Source organism: Haemorhous mexicanus, chromosome Z, assembly GCF_027477595.1.
Source record: "Haemorhous mexicanus isolate bHaeMex1 chromosome Z, bHaeMex1.pri, whole genome shotgun sequence".
In the NCBI taxonomy this organism is placed as follows: domain Eukaryota; kingdom Metazoa; phylum Chordata; class Aves; order Passeriformes; family Fringillidae; genus Haemorhous; species Haemorhous mexicanus.
Window position 1 is genome coordinate 55,033,883 of NC_082381.1, and position 23,037 is coordinate 55,056,919.

Below are 23,037 nucleotides of genomic sequence, written 5' to 3' on the forward strand. Positions count from 1 at the left end.
GCACAAACCTGAGAAATAGTTTGTTTAAATATATTTTTAATAACTTCAATTTTGCATAGTAAGTGAAGGTCTTGTCTTCTATATATAAAACCAGTCTTACCAGATTTCTCTTCTCTCCAAATATTTTTGTTTCAGCTGGTTTTAAGAGACCTGTTGTGATATTTGGCCCTATTGCGGATGTCGCTATGGAGAAGTTGTCAAATGATTTGCCTCACCTGTACCAAACAGCAAGTAAGTTGTCCTCTTAGTGTCTTTTTCATCCTTAACTGAGAGAATGGATAACTTAATAATGACAGCTGCCTGGCCACTCTAGATAAGCTAAAATGTTGTCTTTGCAGAGACAGAACCCAGAGATGCAGGTTCAGAGAAGTCAACTGGGGTAGTGCGCTTGAACACTGTGAGGCAAATCATTGAGCAGGTAGGCCATTCCTCTGAAAATTGCTTATGCTCAAAGGCATGGTGTTTGATTTGTTTGCTCCTGGAACTTTCAGAGTACTCAAATTTTTACTGCATCTATTTCTGTAATAAGCTTAATGATAAAACTGTTTAGAAGTTGTTCAATAGCAATTTTAGTAATTTTTATAACTTTGAACCTCATATTAGAAATTACATTTTCCTTCTCAAGTTCATTCTAAATTTGGACAGAGGAGAATATGTTTTACTATATGCTTTCTGAATTTGCCAGAGGCATTACGGTCATGCAGTGCTCTTCTTGCTCTTAACATAGTATAACTGTGGGAAAACATTCCACAAGTTGTGCTCTTATTTGGGTACAAATATCCTGATGTTCTTAGGATCCCATGTTCCAGTCACCTCCACTTGTTCCCACATGCACCATATTGACTGGCCTTTCTTCTTAACAGGATAAACATGCTCTGTTGGATGTCACTCCTAAAGCAGTGGACCTGCTAAATTACACCCAGTGGTTTCCAATTGTGGTCTTCTTTAACCCAGACAGTAAACAGGGTGTGAAGACCATGAGACAAAGGCTATGTCCTACATCAAACAAGAGCTCAAGAAAACTTTATGAGCAAGCGAACAAACTGAAGAAAACTTGCTCCCACCTCTTTACAGGTAAGGAAGAATGTTTGTTTAACCTGCTGACTAAGAGAGGAGTGTACGGGACTGTGTAAGTCTCGAGACATCTACTTATTACTCTGCATATTAACTCATGCAGGCTGGAACTAAAAGAGTGTGAAGGTATGGTCATGAGTAATGCCTTCCTTGACTTCTTTCAAAGTTCCTTGTTCTGCCAAATTCTAATGGAGAAGTAATTGTGCGCTGGTGTACTGCCATTAAAAGATAAATGATTTAATAAGCCTAGAAATGGACCAACAATAAAGCAAGAATACCATGCTTTTGTCAATGATCTAAATGAAGTGGCTGTTTAACATTCTCACATACCTAAACCAAAAAGTCTTAAACAGCAAAGAATGGATAAAGGATTGCATTTACTGTTATATACACCTTTTCCTTCCATTTTTACAGCAACCATTAATTTGAATTCGGCCAATGATAGCTGGTATGGTAGCCTGAAGGATACAATTCAGCAACAGCAAGGAGAAGCAGTATGGGTATCAGAAGGAAAGGTAAGCAGTCAGTCCATACTCTCTGAAGCTATACGCATGTTTCAAAGTATCTCTTGCCAGTAAAAATTCTTCAGAATTTCATTTACCAGTGGCCAATAGGCTAGACAAATAGTCAGTTGATGTATGTCTTTAACAAAAAAAAATTGATTATTCTATCTGTAACACTTTGGAGCTTTCACTGCTAGTGCTGGGCTAGGGGAGAATGATGATGAGGGATGAACTTCCACAGGGCTTTTTGTTGCGATTCCGCATTTGTTTCTTTCAGTTCCATGAAGTCATTCCGAAGGGCTGACTGATGTTGAGCCTGCGCTGTTTGGCCTAATGTTGAGTCTTAACTGGACTTCTATTTAATCTTTGTTCCTTACTTCTTACTGGCGTTCCCCTAGATGGATGGCATGGAAGATGACGCAGACGATCGTATGTCTTACCTTACTGCCATGGGTGCTGACTATTTGAGCTGTGACAGCCGGCTGATCAGTGACCTGGAGGATACGGATGGAGAAGGTGGTGCATACACTGACAATGAACTTGATGAGACTTTGGAGGAGCCGAGGATTTCATCTGTTAGCCGGTCCTCTGAACCTGTGCATCACGAGGAGGTGAGATGATTGGACTTTTCGGTAAGACTGAACTTTGGGCTTTCTGAAAACCCTTTATGTATGGCTTAAAAATCAGAGAATTTTTTTAAACAGCAGCTTTACCTTTCTTCTGATAGTGTTTTAGATCTACACCATGAAGAGGAAAATAATAACAGCTCTGCTTTTCTGCCTAAGTTTATAGATTTCTTGATGATGTCTCATGACCTTGAACTTTTCAATTACATTTGCAGTGATTGTAGTCAGATTGCTGGCAATCTTTTGACTCCTGGTTACTGTTCTCAAAATTGTAAACTTAAAAGAGAAGAAAAATGGTTGAATTACTGGCTACTGCAGTGATTTTATCTCTTTCTTTCACAGAGTTTAAAAAAGTTTACTCCAGAACCAAGGGCTCAGTTGAGAAAAGCTGGTAGCAGGGAGATCCTTAGAGAACCAAGTCCACCTCCAGCATTCAAGCCTGAACCACCTAAGGTAAATTTGTATACTGAAAAAATTTGAGTACTAACATCCTCTTTCTGAAGAACTCTCCAGGGTGGCAGATTGCAAAGAGCAGTAGACATGGTCAGAGACTAGAAAACATTTTAAGTGTGGACAAAAGAAATGACTGAAAGTGTTGCAGGATCAAGCAGAAAGAAGACTTACTGGATAACAGTTCTTCTCAAATACATTCGATCTCTAATATGGAATAAGAAAGTAAACTCCTTTTTGTATCTACTAGCAAACTTAGAGGCATTTTTTTAGCTCAGCAAGATCAAAAGTAGGCTAATCTGCAGGAAAAACATATCTCATGGCTATTACTGTGAAGCAAAAAATCAGACTCTACCACCTGACCATCGCTAGAAGTTTCTGTCAACTGTTTGCTCAGGAACGAAGCAAGAGGGAAAAAAATAAGTCATATACTCTAAAATATTCAAATTACAGCCCAAGTGTGCCTTGACAATGAAGAAAGGGCAGAGGAGGACATGCACAGTGAAAACAAAAACTGAATATAAAACATTGGGTTCTGTGCACTGCTAAGTTTTAGGTCATGATACTTCACGTTAAGCAGTAGTGAAAAATTATTTGGGGCATCAGTTTTCTCTGTGCTGTGCTCTAACACAGGTAGTTCTGGTAACCCTTAACAAATAGGACAAACAAATGTCAATAAAGCCTAAATGTCCTGGTCTTCTATAGTCTGATGTGTATACTCTGAGCATATGCCCAAAATGTTTCAGCAGTTCGAACATCTTTGAAGTGTTACATCATATGAAGATTGACCCTGATAAATACATAGGCAAAGTGATTACTTTCAGGTTAAAGCCTTCTTTTGAAACAAAAATTGTACAGTTGCTGATGTAAACTTTGTGTGTTTTATACTTGCAGGGGAAGTTACAAAACAGAGAGGACCCCTATGACTTCCCCAAGAACTATGACTCCAAGCTGAGTAATGTTGCTGTCAGCAGTGAGACTTCCAGTGTATCAGCTAAACCTCCACCACCACCTGTTTCTGTGAAACCTGCCTTTGGGCGTCCCATTCTGAGAAACTCTCAGCCAGCAGTCCTGCCTGCAGAGGAGGAGGAGGAGGAGGCAAAGTTGGAAGAGGAAGGAAGCGAACAAGAAAATACTCCAAAATCAGTACTGAGGAAAGTAAAAATATTTGAGGAGATGGATCACAAGGCGAGGATGCAGAGAATGCAAGAGCTACAAGAGGCCCAGAATGCCAGGGTATGAAGAGATGCCTTTCCCCCTCCTGTGCTTTGCGGCCTGTAGAACAACCAAAATCCTGGAAACTAAAATCATGCCCTTTGCATTGTGTTGCTTATGGAGGGAGAAGTTTGGAAAACCACATGCAGAGACATACTCTCACTCATTGTGTGTATTCGTGTATAAAAAGAGGCCATTTTTTTAAGGTTTCCTGTTGTAACTCTAAAAACCTGACTTCTAATAATAATCCTGTTGCTTTTGGCGATCCATTGTTCTCAAGTGTGCTTTGAATTAGTACTCTAGCAGAAGATTATATGATTGTAGGAATATCAATAGGATATTACCAGTTTGTGCTTTAATTATTTCAGATGTAGCAGTGTCCTACTAGATCCTAGCTCCAAATACAGGATCAAAATAGAACAATTATTTTCTTCTACTTTCTTTTAAAGCTTGAAATAGCCCAAAAGCATCCGGATATTTATGCTGTCCCTGTCAAAACACAGAAGTCAGAACAGAGCTGGCCCCAGCCGATGAGGTAAGGTGTATCCAGTTCCAAACATTCTGTCTTGATTCTGGACTTTGCTGGCAGGAGGAAAACTGATCTTGCCAGTTTTTCTTCATGCAAGTCATCCTGCCTTGGTATGTCATTTTGTTGTGGTGCCTCAAAGATTACCATAAGGGTGGGGCAGAATTTTAGTGAACTCTTCAGTGAACTCATTTCAGGACTTTTTTTCTTTTAGTTCATTTATAGCATTTGAGTCATCTGGGAAGAAACACTATATTGTTTCACCGAAATTTTTGCAGAGACAGTTTTTTGCGCCAGTCAGTGTTACAGAAGCTGGCCTGCATTCATGTCCTCTGATGTCCCTTCTACTCATGCTAGATACTTGATGACTGTCTATCCTGACAAATACTTGCTGTTCTAATAACATTTAATTGCTCAAATGCTTCTTCTTTACAGGTATGTAGTGTGGCTAGGTAAGCTAAGGGTGAAAGTTGATACAGGTGACCCATCAAATCTCATGAAAGTAGTAGTCTTTCACTAAAATTCAGTAAGTCCTGGATGGATCAACCAGTGCATTATCTTACCCTACACACTGCACATTTCCAGGACTTGACACCTGTGCAAGAGCTAACACACTGCATGATGGATTTTGTCTTCTGCTCTTCAGGACTCTTAATTTTTTTCTTCCATCTTAGCAATAGCCAATAGAAATTGAACATTTTTTTCCTAGTGAGTCAAATGCTTTGAAGCCACAGTAAATAATCTAAAATTCAAAGATGGAAAACTGGTATTTTCTAGATTTCTTGACAGGTTCGGAATAGTATTTTTTTTTATATAGCTTTGGAAGCTTTTTAAAAGTAATGAAAATTAGTCTTTCACCATGTTTGCAGAGTGTTTGCTTACATGTAGAAATCAGTGTTGTTGGCTTTTTACAGGAGTGTTAATGATTGGCCTAGAAGGGAGTATTTAATCCCTGTGAGAAAGATGTAAGGAGAATACTATCCTTTTTTTTCCAAAGTAGGGATTGCAAAAATCACGGGTTTGAAACTGAGGAAATACCCTGCCTTGACAGATTCTATTTTTCTATGTCTGCTTAATGTCACATCAAATGTGTAGCACCATAGTGTATGAAAAGCAAATGTGTGGGTTGTTTCTGCCCACTTTTAAGGCTAAGTGCCTTAGTGAGAGCTGTGATGGAAAAGGGTTACCAGTTTGAGTGAAAAGGCTACCAATTTAAGAAATGTCACATAAGAAGTCTTTGGACTTTGAGACAGAAGACTGAGGATGCCAAAGAAGGATGCGTAGAAAAAATTCTGTGCAAAACTAATTAAGGGAGATGTCAGTTGGGGTTGTAGCAAGGCTGGACGCCTCTCTGCTCAGGGAACAGAGTACTCTGAAGCTATTCATGTCTCTGTGTGTGCAGTTTAAATTTTGAATTTTGGCATTTTTACAGGTAGGTTGAGTACATAAAATCTGAGCATCATCCTCCAGCTTGATGGAAATAAGATGCTTCTCCAGATAGGTTTACCACAGTCATGGAGTTTTTTATTGGCTAGAGAAGGGGTTTCATTTGCTCCATCTGCCTTTCTAAGCTGTATGTGGCCATAAAGCAGATATTAAGCACAACTAATTTTCGTTTTTTCATAATGGGAGTAGACATGATCTCTTTTCTCTTTGCATGTTCTGCTACGTTAGCTCCAGGCCTCCAGAACCCCAGAAGGCTCCTGTGAGACCTTACCTGGAGAACCGTGTCGGTTACGGCAGCGATGCGGAGGAGGAGGAGGAGGAGTACCGCCGGCAGCTGGCAGACCACTCTAAGAAGGGATATTATGGACAGCCATCCAGATACAGAGACACAGAATTGTAGCTTGCTAGTGTGTCCATGTCTAACACTCTTCTGAGGTTTCTTCCTTCGCAGCCAAAGTGGGACAGTAATTAGTCTTGAAAAGCTGTGTTTTTGCTGGGGGTGGTGTTAGAGGGTACACTACTCAACTCAGACATATCTATACACTGGAACTGGAAGAGTTCATTTTTTGGGGATATTATTTTGTCAGTGTCTATGAAAAGAAATCACTATTGCCTGAATGCTGTTGCCTGTTTTATAAGGACCAAATCCTTAAAGTTTGTGTTAATTCTTGGCATTTTCATATTTTAATATAAGCCCCCCTTTTTCCTTTTTATTAATGCTGCCTTTTTTTGGACTGTTCTGCTGTGTTATAAAAGTATGATCCCAGAGATACACTTCTAATGCAATAGAACTAAATGTGAAAGTGTATTTGAAGATCAGTAAGTGCCTTTAACAAGAAGCATCTGAAGCTGTTTGTTTTGACATCTGATACTTGGTGCAAAGCCATAACACACTAAAAAGGGGATTGACTGTTTTACCTATCTTTATTTTTTATTGGTTTCATGGTAACAATTTTCCTTGCATGTTATTTTTCTAAGTTCATAGATGCATATGCAATATTATAAGTACTGACTGTACATATTAAAGGTGCAATTGACTGGGTGGTTGGAAAAGACCAGGATGTGCTTAAACAGAGAAAATGGTGTAGAAAATTCAGTCACATATTAAAATTTACACAGACTGCAAATAATAAAGTATATATTCTAGACAAACCTTGGTATCTCTTTTTTTTTTCAACAGTATTAGTCTAGAATTGCTGACTTCCATGAGTACACTGTTTCAGTTCACGGTCTCCTCTCCTTCTGTTCAGGTCGCTGGAAAACATCGCTATTGATGTGCTTCACACTTTTCTGAACATCTTTTTAAAATCTGCTGTGATTTGAAACTGGTGCAAAACTATGGAGTTCCTGCAAGGGACTTACTTCTAGAATATTAAGTTCTGCCTCACCATTTCTGCTCTTTAGCCTTATACAATAAAATTCTTCAAGGTGGCATAAAGAAAAATTTCTTTTGATCATACAATATGAAAGATGGTTTTCTAATGCTCTTCTAAAAATAAAGTGCCTTCCTACCTGTAACCATTATATTTTATATTAGGACAATGTTCTTCACTGGGAGGGTGGTTGAGCACTGCCTGGAGCAGCTCCCCAGGGCCGTGGTCACAGCACCAGCCTGACAGAGTTCAAGAAGCACTGGGACAATGCTCTCAGGTACGTGGTGTGACTCTTAGGGGTGGTCCCGTGCAGGTCCAGGAACTGGACTCGCTGATCTTTGTGGCTCCCTTCCAACTCAGGAAGTCCATGGTTCTGTAACACCCTCTTAGAAAAGGTAGAATTTTCTTGTTGAAGCAATAGGATGAGGAAATGTGTGCTGCTCAGATTAGAATAGTTTGGGTTGGAGAAGACCTCCAAGATCACCAAGTCCAGCCATAAACTGAAGAGTGCCAAATCCACCACTGAACTGTGTCCATGCATGTCACCTGCAACACACCTGCATGTCTTTTAAATTCCTACAAAGACGGTGACTCAGCCACTTCACTTGGGCAGTTCTAATGCCTGACAGCTATTTCTATGAGCAGATTTTTTCTAATACTCAGTATAAACCTCCGCTGTTGCAACTTGAGCCCATTTCCTCTTGTCCTATCACTTGTTACCTGGGAGAAGAGACTGACCCGCACCTCACTACCAACCTCCTTTGTAGAGAGCCCCTGAGCCTCCTTTTCTCCAGGCTAAACACCCCCAGCTGCTTCTCACAGGACTTGTGCTCCAGACCTTTCACCAGCTCCATTGCCCTTCTCTGGACCTCCACCACCTCAATGTCTGTCCTGAAGTGGTGTGCCCAAAACTGAGCACAGCACTCGAGGTGTGGCCTCAGCAGTGCCAAGGACAGGGGGACAATCCCTTATCTGCTCCTGCTGGCCACACTGTTGCTGACACAGGCCAGGATGCCCTTGGCCTTCTTGGCCACCTGGGCACAGCTGGCCCATGTTCAGCTACTGTTGACCAGCACCCCCTTTTCTGCTGGGCAATTTTCCAGCCACTCTGTCCGCAGCCTGTGGCACTGCTGTTGGGTCACTGTGACCCAACATGAGGGGCATTCATTCACAAGGGCAGGTCCTGACCCTGACACTTCATCATGTTAAACCTCCCACGGCTGGCCTTGGTCCATCGATCCAGCCTGTCCAGAGCCCTCTGCTGAGCTTTTCTACCCTCGAGAAAATGAACACACGCCCAGCTTGGTGTCACCCACAAACTGGGTGGGTGACGCCAAGTCATCCGACTCAGGGGGCACTTGATCCCTTTCCAGATCATTGTTAAAAGAGAATACCAATATAATAAAAATGTGTGATATAAAGAGCACATGACATACGTGGATTTAAAGGCGGTGTAACAGAGCTGAGGGGTCGCTCTGCTGAGAGAAGCTGTTCGAGCTCGGTCCGTACCGCGGGTTATTGCGGTTGACGGCGGCGGTAATTGCGGTAATTGCGGTAGCCGGGGCCGCTCCCGGGGCGGGCCCGCCCGTCCGGCGCCGGCAGCGGACGGCGGGAGGCGCTGGCGGCACCTGCGGGCTGCCGGCCGAGCCGCCCGCCCGGCTTCCAGCCGCAGCCCCGCGGCGCGCACACCGGGACGGGCAGGCGGGACCTGGTGCGGCGGGCTCGCATCTCCCTCGCCCGCTTCCCGGCCCCCACTCACTCAGGGATCATCCACCTCAACCAGGATGAAGAGGCGGAGTTTTATTGGATTCATGGGGAAACACTCTGACAAGTGATGAGGAAAGGGCTGAGCTACTGAATGCCTTTTTTGCCTCAGTTTTGAACAGTAAGAGCAGTTGCCCTCGGCCCTCTGAGCTGGAAGACAGGATCTTTACAAATGACATAGTCAGTGAGGATTGAGTGCTGCTCAACAGGTTTGCATCCTTTTGCTTTTGTGTCACGTGTATCACATGAAACTGAGTGATACACGTGACACAAAAGCAAAAGGATGGGGTGCCCTCCAGAGGAAATTGGACAAACCTGAGAAGTGGGCCCACAAGAACCCTATGTGGTTCAACAAATCCAAGTGCAAGGTGCTGCACATGCAATAGGGCAATGCCAGATGGAGTACAGAGTGGGAAGTGAACTCATTGAGAGTATCCAAGCAGAGGAGGACTTGTGAATTCTTGTGGCTGAAAACTTGAATATGAGGTAACTGTGTGTGCTTGCAGTCCAGACAGCCAGATGCATCCTGGGCTGCATCCAGAGCAGCGTGGGCAGCAGGGTCAGGGAGGGGATTCTGCCCCTCTGCTCTGCTCTGCAGAGACCCCACCTGCAGGGCTACACCCAGCTCTGGGGTCCCAGCACAGGAAGGACATGGAACTGATGGAGAGAGTCCAGGGGAGGCCATGAAGATGATTAGAGGGATGGAGCAATGCTCCTATGAAGAAAGGCTGAGGCAGCTATGGTTGGTCAGCCTGGAGAAGACTTTGGGGCAACCTGACAGCACTCTCCTATACCTAAAGGGAGTCTACAGAGAAGCTGGAGAGGGACTTTTGGCAGGGATATGTAGTGGTAGGCAGTAGGACAAGGGGCAATGGCTTTAGATTGAAGGAGGGTAATTTTAGATTAGATACTAGGAAGAAAGTCTTTACTGTGAGCATGGTGAGGCACTGGAACAGGCTGCTCAGAGAAGCTGTGGATGGCTCATCCCTAGCAGTGTTCAAGGTTAGGCTGGATGGAGCTCTGAGCAATCTAGTCAAGTAGAAGGTGTCCTTGCCCACAGCACGGAGAGTTGGAACTTGATGATCACAGGATCACAGAATCAGGTACATTGGAAAAAACCTTTGAGATCATTGAGTCCAACCTTTGACCAAACACCATCTTGTCATCTAGACCATGGCATCAAGGTTGCCATCCAGTTATTTCTTGAAATCACCAGGGATGGTGATTTTGCCACCTGCCTGAGCAGTCCATTCCAATGCTTAACAACCCTTTTCAAGAAGAAATTCTTCCTAATGTCCAACCTGAACCTGAGGCTGTGTCCTCTTGCCCTGTCCCTAGAAAAGGCTGACCCCCCCCACCTGGCTGCCCCCTTCCTTCAGGCAGTGCAGAGAGCAATAAGGTCACCCCCAAGCCTCCTTTTCTCCAGGATGAACACCCCCAGCTCCCTCAGGCTTCCAACCCAAGCCATTCTATCACCTATAAAAGAGAAGACTGACACACATAGCTGTATGGAAAGCATAATGGAAAAAATAATTTCTTTTAACATGGGCAGGGTCAAGCTAGATGGGGAAGAAGCTGTCTTGTGCCAAGCCAAACCTACTCCAACTCCTTTGCTACATATGGACTTTTTAAAATCAGTGTGTTTTGTTTTTCTGAATGGAGAAAAGAAATTGATATCTAGAGCAGATTAAATGGTTCAACACAGGGTAGTTATAAGAGATCAAAAGATGACCATTTTGTAGGAATGTTCTGTCTCAATGCTCCATTTGCCATCCTATATACAGTTTGAATTTAGACTTTCCATTTGCCTTGGTTCCTGAGATAAAAGAATCCCTGGATAGCAAATATTCATTTAATTTCTCTATTGTGTTAAAATATAATATAAAGTTTCATTAGAGATGTAATTTACAGCCCTTTCAAGATGTTAGAAAGACAAAATTGTGCATATGTTTAGCTTTAGTCTTCCTGTAATGAATACATCTATAGCTAGACGATCTTTTAGGAGCAAATCTTTTATGTGAATTGAAGACTAGAGAACCTTTCCAAAGTAATGATCTGTTAGGTCTATTTGGAGACACAGCTGTGTTTTGTCACCTCTTTCCTTCATTTAATTCTAGCTTAGAGTGGTTGGTCTGTGCTTCACCCACAGGCAGAGAAATAAACAGCAATCTGTACTGCAGCTTTTATCTCAGTTACTCCTTCCAGTCATTATTTTAATGAATTGTTTGTTCCTGAATGGAGCAGTGAAGGTAGATGATTAGAGTAGATTGTGTCCTGAATCATGCAATGTCACTATGCTTTGCTAAGTGCAATAATCAAGAAACTGTCTGACTGTGGAGGAACAGTTTGTTGTTCCTAGACAAACACACACAGACAAACAAAACCAAACAGAAACCAACCCTGGTGGACTAAGTCAAGTGTAACTGTTCTGTGAGAAAGTGTAGACAACATGTTAAGACAGACAAGAGAATAAAACACCTGGACCTACCACATCTTCTTAAGAAATAGGGAAGAGACCATCTTCTATTTTTTCCTCTGTGACACTCAGCATGATGTCCTCAGATCTTCACTAAGAAGGAAACCTGGACAAAACTATTTTGCAAGAGGAAAGAAAGAACTTGTGTGTCTGGAAGATATAATAAATATGATGAAGTTTATCTGTTTAGATCACTAGAGGGATTAAACTCATATAATGGTTTTGGAAAAATATTTGTGTATAATTTATGGAAATTGTTGTAACATTAGGGAATGATTTTCCTGAAGTACATACATTTTATACTGATTTCTGATGCACTTCTGTTTTCCAAAGTAATAAATACTCCCAGTAAGTGAAAACATTTCATCTCTTGTTACACTTCTTGCATCCCACTCTGGTTGATGTTACTCGTTGTTGTCATAGGTGATAGAGGATGCATTTTTCCTTACACTGGCAGTACATCCAGTCCAAGTTTGCTTAAGCAACTTTTTAAAGCCTCCCAAATACCTACACGCTGAACATAAAGGGAGCTCTAAAACAGCATCATCAATCTGCTTGGAGTGATTATCAGACTGGGAATGAAGCCAACCACATAGCAGTGGGTGCAAGAACAGAACAAAAATCCTGTAGGAAGGGGGCCGAGAGCCATGAGATATGTAATGAAGGAATGACTGTGGGCAGGACTGTGGCTTGCTGATGGGGTGAAAGGTCATCAGGAGGATTGTAGCTGACCCTTAGTGCTGCACCTGGCCAGGTGAAAAAGGGAGTGACAACAAGGTGTCCCTATTGTGTTGTGTTCCACCCTTGCACAAGACCCATGGTTTTGTAATCTCTCTCTGTACTCTTCATTAACTGGCTGCACATTCATGCTGGCAGAAACCATATTTGGCTGCAGTCTCACACTCACTTCTCCCACTTGTATAAACTGGTACTTGAAATCCTTCATGGCAGAGGATGAGAACATGAGTGCCTTGCAGACAAGTCAGTGGGCTCAATCCTCTCTCCTCCCCAGAGCAGGGACACCTCTTGGCAAGATTTGATCCCCAGCTGTATCAGAGTACACCTGGGAACACTTGCACACAGCACTACACACTTTTTTTCATGTCTAGTAAATCTATCTCTGGAAATATAACAAGAAGTTGTAACTTAAATAACTGAACTTCTGGTGAATCTGGGTTTGAAAGTTCTTATTCAAGTCAACCAGACTGTGTTGAATCATAAAACTGTGACATTTGTGACTCTGTGATTGCAAATGAGACCAGACCAGATTTACAGTGTAACCCACACCATTGGTGTCTCTGGGATCTCATTCAGTGTGTCTGGACTCAGAGTGACAAGTTGGTTCCAATCAGCTGCACCTAGGCCCTCTGTTCTCTGGGGACCACCTGGGAACCAAGGGGATTTATTTTCTGCCAGTCTTCTGTAAGTTTTATACAAAAAATACACAGCCAGGTCTCAGACTAAAAAACCAGTTTATCTGACCTCTTCATCCAGACCGTATGAGTTACAGACTGCTGCCTTTCTAACCTCATATATATTTACAGGAGACAGGGGGCACAACAAAATGGCAGTTTAAGTTTAGCTTTCACCAAAATACAGTCAAAACCAGGGGCCAGATATCCCAAAGTACTGTGATAGTCATAACTGCCTCTATTGCATGGCATGGGAAAGCAAATGCCTGAATTGTATTTTTTGTCCTCCCCATTCATTCTCTTCCTATTTATTGTCAGAATTCAGACCTGTACTCAATTGACATTGATATTAATTATTGCTCTTATGAGGGAAAAAGAATATTTCATTCAAGTACCTAACTTCTTCCCATGTTAATGTGTTTGTATTTGCAAGGTATTTATTGTATCTAAGTGAGAGCAAAGCTTCATTTAATTAGCAGTGTTTATGTATCAAAACCCACATATTAATACACATTTTTATTCACACACAGGCACATTCTAATGACATGTATCCATAAAAAATAAAAGCGAGGAGAAATTAAACATTTTTCCTGAAAGAACATAGGTAGAAAAAGCTTAATGGAAGCTTAGAAGTATAAATCATACTATAGGAGACAAGATGGCAGTAGTATTCAGCAAGTCCCTGAGCAATCATTGAAAATATTACTTTATTTCAGCATATTCTTCCACTCCTAGAATATTAAGGAAACAAGTGCTTCTGTAACTCCTTATTTTGGATTCTCATTATACATCCTACAGAATTTTAGTTGTAAAGAGAATAAATAATCCAACACATATATAAATATTCTAAAGTCCACCTGAAAAAAAGAACAAAGTAGCAAAACAAAACAAAACAAATACTATGAAGTCATAAAGCAGAAAATGAAAGTGTTGCAAAAGTATGCACAGGGGGGAAAAACCTTAAAAACCAACAAATGATGAAAGAAAACTTCTCCTACAGAATAATTAAATGTCAAGATTTTGAAGAAATGGAACTCTACAAATAACTTCAAAGCAACCAGCACAGCACTCAGAATTTATACACAGGAAAGAAGGAACATTAGAGCTTGTCCTTATCATGAATGCTTTTGGCTTGATACAAACTGTCCTCATACTGTCAAGCACCACCCTCATCTCCAGTCTTCAGTGCAACCACCTCCCTCTGCAGCAAAGAAAATTGATCGAGAACAGCCTGAGACTCTTGGATAAAATGGGAAAAGAGTTTCCCCAGCAATGTCTAAGGGAGAAAATGTCCTTCCGATTTCCTACCCAGGTTCTGCAGCCCAGGCAGAAGGAGACTGTGGGAGTTGCCATTGAAGAGATCTTCCAACATATCTTCTACATCTTCAGCAAAAATCTGACTCTAGCTGCTTGGGATCAAACAGTACTGGATCAGTTCCAAAATGCACTTTATCTGCAAACAGAGCAATTGGAGGCTTGTGTAATCAAAAAGAACACCCAACACTGTCGGAGTAAAGAAGTCAGCAGGCTGAAATTGAAAAAGTACTTCCAAAAAATAGACTGTTTTCTTAAAGATAAACAACACAACCTGTGCTCTTGGGAGATCAGCCGCGCAGAAATGAGGAGATGTCTCCAACTGATTGATAAGGTGACAAGGAAGCTTAAGAACTAAGGTACAAAGATTTTAACCTCACATAATTTATAATATTAATAATAAAATATTATAAATAATATTTACTATTTGTTCTAGGATCTCTCTTGTGGCAGTGCTCTAGTTAATTTTTATTGTATTTAAATTATGCTTCTGAAATTTAATTTTGCAAATGTAATGCATTATTCAATGTAATGTAATTTGTTTCTTTGGTAAGCGAGCTGTCTACTCTACCTATAAATTAATCTATAAGAATTTTCAGTGAGTTACTCCCTAGGAAGATATTGCAGCCTTTGACAGATAGTGACATCTTAAGGTGTTTTCTGCTGAGAAAACATACAGCTACCTTCCATCTCTATTTCACCTGCATGTAGAGAATCACATATTTGTCAGTGAACTACACATCCCACACCTACACAATTCCTTACAGGAATTGCTAGATTTGTACTGATGCAGATTGCATCAAAGATAAAGTAGTACACTGCTTATTTAAGTGATCCTGACTTATGCTGAGAATATGCATTTTTCTTTGAGAGTTTGTATCCTCTTTTCAGAGCAAGTAACTTTTTTTCCATTTGAGTAATTCTAGCATTTGCTTTGTTCAAAGATATAAAGTAATTCTAGAAAGATTTGTCTACACAGTACATTTTTTGCAGGCTTTTGAAGTAACTTCCCAATTGGACAGTGTTACTTTTAATTGAAATATATTGCCTCTAACTGTTTGGGGGGCAAGGATTTTATTCCTTCCTGCAGTGTTTCCAATTCACTTCAGTTTTTTTCATTAGATTATTTGAAGTAACTTTTCTATGTAAAAGTACCCTAAAGCCACATCTGTCTGTGGCACATTCTACTTGCTCACAGGCATATTCATCCTGGCTACTGCAACCTCCAACATCACCGCCCAGTGCTGTGCTTTATTGCTGCCTCTTTCCCTTTGCTCACAAATTGAACCATATAGATGTATAGCCCTCCAATTAATTCCCCCTCCAAACTACACAGCCTTCAGTAATAATTACAATATAATCAAATTCCTTAAAATGGCTTGCAATAAAACTGGGCCTGGATTTTACCCTTGGGAAACTCTCCCTGGATAACTCAATTTCAAACAGTGTGCTTTTCCTAATCACCTGCTGTGAGGGGAACAGAGGCATATCAAGTCCCTTTTACCCAAAGAATAGAGTTTAAAATTTGGTAAAACCAAAAATCCTTTTTAGAAAACCCAAAAAAACATCTATCTGTGGCCATCCTGTTGTACATTTGGCACAGGCTTCTGGATCTGGCATAATGAGGCGGAGGAGAGAGCAGGTCTGTGGATCCCAAAAGAGGGTGGTGTTAGTCCTGGAGGGCTGAAATTGCCAGAGGTTGGTTTAAGTATCAGGTAAAGAACAACTTTACAGCTTATTCTGATCTCCAACCATTCCAAAAAGTATTGAAAGGGAAGATAATACAAAGTGTATCTAAGCAAAAAACTGACTGCAATGAACAGCAGTGATGGTGCACGGGGTCTCAGGTGTCATATCTATGACACAGGTCTCTTTTGCAGGGTGTCCATACTCTCCTCTCTACCACTCACGGATGAAAGGTAAAGAAGAGATGCAGACATGGATCTCATGGATAAAGCTGAAATACCAGAAATAAAAACAGCTAGCAACTTCACCGTGATCCAGAACAACAAAAAAGACCAAAAATCCAGAGCAAATTATCAGAGTAATTTTTCCACCTGGTGACACCCTGCCACAAATGTTACAACACAATTTATATTTCTTTGCTTCATAACTAACAGCACTTGAAATGGACCCACCCTGGGACTGTTTCAAATCTCATTTCTGTTGCTTGTTTGTTCTTTGTACTTCTTCAAACCTGTACAATAAAATTACATTCAGCTTGCTGACACTTCTGGTTCTGATGTCCTTAGGTGGCTATTGCAATGTAGAAAACTGTTATTGAAATGGAAATTTCAATTAACTGATATTTACTTTTGGAAATAGCACGAAATGTTTTTCAGCTGCTCTCTTGTCAGGGATTCCAGTTTTTATTGCCTAACTTGTCTGCAACGGGAATATGTTCATTTATGGCCCACAAATTGTTCAGAAACTTTTGTATCATTAAGTTTTCTGTTTCATTCATAGCTGTCCTTAAAGATCTCCTCATCAAATAAAAATCTGTTTTGAGGTATTTCAATCAACACAGTACTTTGCAGTGAGGGCAAAAATCAGAATGGACGCTAGAGGGCAAAGTGAAATTAGAGACAAATGTAAGAATTTTGGGTGAATGTACGTGTATTTTGGCAAGACAGTGTTTCAGGTCTTTATAAACATGCCTATCAATAAAGTGCTACTGGTCCACAGAAAGGAACCGAAAGAAAAATTAACTATTCTTGAAAAAAAACCAAGATCTCAGAGGTGATGGACAGGAGCTCATAAAGAAACACTCGATTTCAATTACTTTTTGGCCAGCTGTGAGGCAACAGAAATTATTTGTTTTGAGACACTGTTTAGAAGACGTTTAAATATGGGGACCCTGGAATAGTCATAGTCACAGAACAAATAAAAACAAAAAGAAAATTGCAAGCCAATATGCCTTTGCTTTATTCTTACTTTCATGAAAGGTAAGGATTCTTAAGTGTAAGGTAAGAAAGATGGAGATTCAGAAGACCATTTCTCTTCATCTTGCCTTTGCAACATTTTGGAGTAATACATATTTCATTGCCATTGTGTTACCAGGGGAGCTGTGTATTATGCCCCCAGCTAGCTGGAACCCTCTGGTATTTCCTCCAGTTAGCATTCTTCTAGAAGCTAGGTGAGGCAAATATATTACATTATTTTCAAATGGAAATTAATAAAACAGTAAATGTGAAGTCTCAAATCCCCGTGGAAAATTTAGCATCGATGAAACAAAATCCTTCCCAGAAAGGACAGATCGTAAGCCAAGAAGCTTCATAAATTTTTCCACAAGGCTCACACAGCAGTGCTGTGCAGCACAGGTCCCAGTCACAGCGTGGCTGTTCTCGTGGCTAGTCTCACAGCACCCTGTTTATCTGTGTTGTGCTGGACTTAGCTGTGTTGCACTTTTTGGGACACAGAAAATGGCAAGTTTTCATCTATGCAGAATTAGTTTACCGGCATAGATTTATGGGGCTGGGGTCAAAAGCCTTGTCTTCCATATGAAATTTAAGAATAGCTACAGCAGAACAGAAGAATGCTTATTCCAGACTTTATTTTGGAAAAAATGATTCACAAAGCTCAGTCAACTATCAACTACAGCTGTTCAGAGCACTTTGTCCATGGGTTTGGCTTGTTCCATCAGCTCTGACTTAATTTTTAAATTGTGGAAATAAAAAAAAGCAAACCCAAACCAGAAGAATATCCCAAAGCAGGACAAAAACCTGTGGAAATAACTCTCCAAACACTGACCCAGGATTAGCCCTTGCTACTTGTCCTTCAGATCAGCCCTGGGGAAGTTACAGAGGTGGCTGTGGTGGAGCAGGCAGACCCACACCAAGGCAGCGGCTGTGTGTGGGCAGGAAAAGGGAACAGGAAGACTGCTGCTCATGGGAAGACAATGCCCACAGAGTGCTACATCCTGCTGGTCCTCACCCCTTCCAGTCCAGTCTGCCCCTTGTAAGGGCTAGCCCTAATCTGTTTTCCCCTTCCCTGTTGTGGAGGAACAATGCATTCTTCCAGGGAGCAATCAGAGAGAAGACCAAGAAATGAGGGTGACAGAGATACCGAGTAAATTCTGAAAGAAAGTGTCAGTTCTCAGTGTTGACTGACAGAATGAATTTAGTTTGCTTCAGAAATTTAATGCAAAGCAAAACAACATGAACAAATCAAGTAAGATTGCAACTGATAATTTCTAACAAGGTGATTGCTTTTTAATATTCAAGAATCTTCTAATCCTCATATGGGCAGGTATGAGTTATTTGTACCAAAATTTCCCACACTTCTGACATCCTGATATACTCAGGAAAGTGCAAAGGCTTTTTCAATGCAGAGAGTTCCCAGAGGAGCAATTATCTGTCAAGGAATGTGAAGACAATCTTTCTTCTCAAGCTTCACTCTTCCTGGTATCACAGCCCAGCCTGCAAACTCGAGGGAAAATGCAGTGCTGCTGTGGGGCCACTCCTCTGCAGCCACAGACTGCCAACCCACCATGCTTCCAAACATCATTCAGGCTCCTCATCAGTTGTGTACTGAATTAATTATTTTTCTCCCTGTATGACTGCAAAATTAAAGATCCCATCTGATGTGAACTGGTAGCTCTCTGGTTTAATTTCAGTGGAGGTGAGGAAGAAGCAATGGCAAGTGATGAGCAGATGAGCACAGGGAAATTCACGCCCTGCCTCAGTTCACAAGAGGCTGCAAGGTTAGTGCATTTTCTAGAACCAACTTTGCTGAGCCCAAGTGCTCACAGTAAGAATCCAAAAACCATGTTACCTTCATCAGTGAGGAATTCAGTGTTCTAAGCAAATACCATCTGCTTTTGAACACATAGAAGTAAACACAATTAACACCCTTCTAAAAAATAACTGCTAAAGCGTGGAAGTGCATTTGCAAAGTCAAAATTCACACTCAGGAGATCAGCTACTGAGATTTCAAATAGCATTATCTGGCCCCTGCACACCAGTTGCCAGCTGTTACATCTACTCACTATAACTTTTACTGTCTAAGCTATTCCTTAAGTTTCTTATCTTGGTAGACCAGAACCTGCACAACTTCCTCTGGATTTAACTGGAGTACTGTGTGTTACAATTTCCAGAAAGGAAATATCTTGACAAACATCCTTATATAAAACAGAAAGTTTTTCTTCAACAAAGTAATAAAGCCTATTTGACTTCAATTCTTTTTCAAAATGTTGCTCTCTCTTTAATCAATTAACATTCTTTCTTTTAAAGTCTCTTTGGATTGAATTGTTCTGGTCTCCACTTTTTGGTAAAAGCTGGCATTTGCCACAACAGATTTTTTTCTTGAGATGATAATATTTTAAATATTTTAATAGTTAAAAATAAGCCTGCCATAGAACTCAGAGTGTTGTTCTTGTGACAAGTATTAAATCCTGTCAGGGCTACTCACTTGTACTTTAGAAGGATTTATGTTTGACATGATTACTGATCATTAGAAGTAGTTCAAGATATTAAACACTCAGTTTGCTTTCTCTTTTTTCTTCTTGGTTTGATTGATTGTTTATTTGTTTATTCATTTTCAAAGAAAAACAGGGCACATCTCCCTCTCCTTCCCAGTTCCCCACAGTTCAGTATTTCTGCAAACCAATAAATTCCCAGAAAATGTCAGAAGCTGCCATCACAACTTCTGTTATAAGAGACTTGGTCAGGACTAACAGTTCAATAAAGTGAAATCTCCCAGCCCATCTAGCAGTAGTTCCTCTTTATTCTTGTAGTAACATATTTGATACAGTTGTGGGTCTCATCCAGCAACAAAACTGAGAGCAGGGAATTAGGAGGCACAGATACCGTAGAAACATGACTCATTTCAAAACTGGGTATGTCTTTGATATTTAGTTAATCTTTTCACTGCCTCCAAAGCAAAACCTGTGAATTTCCCATGCTGCTGGAAAGAGGCTAATTGGGAATGAGATGGAAGGACGTGACAAAGGATAAAGGCCAGGTCTTTTTAACAGAAAATGAGAGATACTATTTACACTGCTCCCTGAAAGAAAAATAAATAGTAGTGAGACAAAGTAGAAATTTTCCAGGTTCCAGGGTAGAAATCCATTTTGATTTAGGTTAAATGTACATCTTTTAGTTAAGCCTTGGAATCTTAGCTGTTTAGTCTGAACTCAGAAAAATTGCTTCAGTGAAGGGCAGAGATAAGGGAGGGGAGACAGGTCAACTTGGCCTAGGAATTCTTTCTGATAACAAAAGAAGTAGCGCTAAGAAGTCTGTAAAATGAATATGTATGAACCTATTGTGAAATTGTATGCATATGTATTTGGGGAGAAAGATAAAAAGGAGACCTGAAGATCCCAGAGGTACGCATGCCTTTTAAGGGGAGTAATCCCCACATGCGTCCAGCGCTGCAATAAACATACCGGCTTTACAACTTTTACAAAGTCGTGGAGTTTTTGATTTTCTCCCCAAAACATTTTGGCAAGCCAGGCAGGAGATTCCGTCTCTGTCCCCGCAGGGCAGAAGGGATAGAGGGACCTCCTAGGCGCGCCCCGGGATCTTCCCGGAGGAGCTCCGCTGTCTCGCTTTGCCTTCTGCGGAGACAGACAAGGACCTGCTGGCGTGCGGAGGATTCGGTATGTATTAAGAGGACCCCCGGGGGATAGGGAGGCTGAATAAGTCACTCAGAGACGTCTGAGTGCTCAGCCTGTGCCTGCAGGCAGACCGGTCGATAGAGCGACTGAGAGGCGAGAGTTCACTGTCCGACAGAGCGCCGCTAGCAACCCTGGGGTGGGTTCGAGTGAACTCGTGTGTGTGTGTGGTGTCCGGACACTGTATTGCTGTGTAGTTAATGCCTTGTGTGTGTTTGTAATTGTGTGAGTGCATGGTGTACAAAGGGAGTATATCTACAGTGCGGGGGAGTTTCTACCCGCACCTGAGTGAAGCCTGAGGCACCGGCCGGGGCAGGCTGTGGGAGCAGGGAGTTCCTCTGCCCTAACAGTTAGACTTTATCTCTAGAATTTTGCTGTGTGCTGTTATTTTGATTGTGTCCAGAGTGTGTGAAGACCAGAGGAAACTCGTGTGGGTAAATGCAGAAGTGTATTGTATGCTGTATTGTGTTGAGAAAAGTGGGCACTTTGAGAGATATGCCCTTTCCCGGTGAGTTTGTGTGGTTCTTCTCCCACATTGTGGTAACTTGATGCTCGAATTGTATAGTGGTGTCTGTGGAGATTTTAATATTTTGTTTGCAACAAATGTAGCATTTTACACAGAAGAACTAGAGTATGGTGATTTATGTTTTACTGTGGTAAAACGAACTAAAGGAATTCCAAGAATTCCCCCCCCCCCCAGCAATTCCAGCCCTGACTTGTGAATTTGAGATAAAGGGGGGAGCGGTGTGTGCCTGTGTTTGTGGGCATATCAAAGTTTTTGCTGTAACAAGCACAGCCTATTGCAAGGCAGTAAAGTAAGTGACAGTAGAAACAATGCTTTAATTAGATTGTGCGGGAGGAGAACTGGAAAAAACTGAGATTTTGTAAAACAGAGTTTAGATAGAAGAGATGAATGAGTTTATGAGACTTCAGTTGGTAATATAGTAAGTTTGAACTGAAAACAGCCCGCTGTAGAGGTTAAGTGATGAACGCCGAAGTGATAAACAGAATAACCTGCAAGCAATTCCTGAGAGCTTTTGGTGCATTGAGAAGCTGGCACCTTGTGTGCAATGCAGAGTTTCTGTGCCTTAAGTGCAAATTTAAAGTTCCAGATCAAGCCAATTCAGAACTTGAGATTTTAAAGCTTATGTGTGGAGGATCACATCTAATACCTGCCACCTGAAGGTCTGTGTGTGGGAAAAACTGAGAAAAGACAACACTGTGAGGCTTGGGTAGAAACAAGATAGTATAAAGAGAAAGAGAAAATGAGAACTAGCCAGAGCAAAGAAGTTCCTGAACTAGCCCCTTTGGGAGGGGCTCACTGGGAGAAAGCTGCCAGTAGGGGTGGCTCAGGAAAAAAGGATTTATAATACCTTATTATAATTAATGCTGTTTTAAAATAAGAAAGGAGATGAAATAAAGTCCCATATGTTGATGTAGTTTTATTTTAAGAATTCACCCAGAATGGCAGAGTAACTGCGGGTTCAGAGCTCCCTCTGACCTACTGGTGTTAGCCCTTGAAAAAGAAAACAAAGCAAAGAGAAAGCAAATGAAACGTGTTGTTCAGCATGCAGCATAAGATAGCAATGTATGCAGTCAGAGAAAGTTTATCATACCGAAATGCAAAGCAATTACAGCTCGCAAAATAAGTACATATAATTTATTAAAGACTCCTCCTAAAGTAAAAGAGGATAAGGAGGACTTCCCCAAAAGGGAAGAGGACTCAGGCTCCAATGGTAAACCCATTCGCACCCATCCCCCTCCTGGCAGTTCATCCAGAACTAGGAGGTAACAAACGCCTCTTCGACAGGCAGTGAGACCAGAAAAAGGAAAAGGGTGGAATTTTAGTTGATACAGGAGCCATATATTCAGTTTTAAACAAAGCTTTAGTACCTGTGGAGAACCATTGTGTTATAGTGTGGGGAACAACTGACCAGTCTGAGAAGGCATACTTTTGCAAATCTTTAAAGTACTTAGAAGCTTTTGTATATGCCTAATTCTCTAAACATTCTCAAATGGGGGGGGGGGGGGGTACTCTGGAGGCAAATGATATAAAGATGTTAGGCTTAACATTAACAGCCATTGAAATTAAGAAAGAAATTAGTAAAGAGATATTAGAACAAGTATTTTCAGAGTTATAGGCTTCTGCTGTATCAGAGAGGGTGAAGAATGCACCCCCCCCATAGTAAAAAGGCTTAAGAAAGGAACACAACCAGGGAGAATTAAGCAGTACACCCTGAAAAGA

General features: G+C 41.2%; 3 protein-coding genes across 4 annotated transcripts in view; all 3 read left to right on the forward strand.

Annotated features, from left to right (window-relative positions):
• Nucleotides 1-6,992, forward strand: part of TJP2 (tight junction protein 2) — a 60,355-nt gene extending 53,363 nt beyond the window's left edge. Inside the window, exons 16-24 of the mRNA XM_059836602.1 lie at nt 136-231; nt 339-418; nt 864-1,074; nt 1,489-1,589; nt 1,976-2,188; nt 2,546-2,656; nt 3,548-3,889; nt 4,318-4,403; nt 6,069-6,992. Coding sequence (XP_059692585.1) covers nt 136-231; nt 339-418; nt 864-1,074; nt 1,489-1,589; nt 1,976-2,188; nt 2,546-2,656; nt 3,548-3,889; nt 4,318-4,403; nt 6,069-6,240 — 1,412 coding nt within the window. The 3' untranslated portion in view covers nt 6,241-6,992. The remainder of the gene's footprint in view (nt 1-135; nt 232-338; nt 419-863; nt 1,075-1,488; nt 1,590-1,975; nt 2,189-2,545; nt 2,657-3,547; nt 3,890-4,317; nt 4,404-6,068) is intronic.
• A 6,743-nt stretch (nt 6,993-13,735) lies between these two features.
• Nucleotides 13,736-17,054, forward strand: LOC132341866 (interferon alpha-2-like). The gene is made up of 2 exons (XM_059873980.1): nt 13,736-14,538; nt 16,060-17,054. Exon 1 carries the CDS (start codon nt 13,983-13,985, stop codon nt 14,535-14,537), a length of 555 nt encoding a protein of 184 aa, XP_059729963.1. The 5' UTR covers nt 13,736-13,982; the 3' UTR covers nt 14,538; nt 16,060-17,054.
• A 3,483-nt stretch (nt 17,055-20,537) lies between these two features.
• Nucleotides 20,538-23,037, forward strand: part of HACD4 (3-hydroxyacyl-CoA dehydratase 4) — a 28,298-nt gene continuing 25,798 nt past the window's right edge. The window contains exon 1 of one of the 2 annotated variants that reach the window (XM_059836855.1): nt 20,538-20,777. The gene's annotated coding sequence lies outside the window, so the exon portion shown is untranslated. The remainder of the gene's footprint in view (nt 20,778-23,037) is intronic. The other variant, XM_059836853.1, reaches the window with a different exon arrangement.

Bases quoted from the DNA above. Each gene is read 5' to 3' on its own strand.
- LOC132341866 (XM_059873980.1), top strand. From the start codon at position 13,983: ATGAATGCTTTTGGCTTGATACAAACTGTCCTCATACTGTCAAGCACC.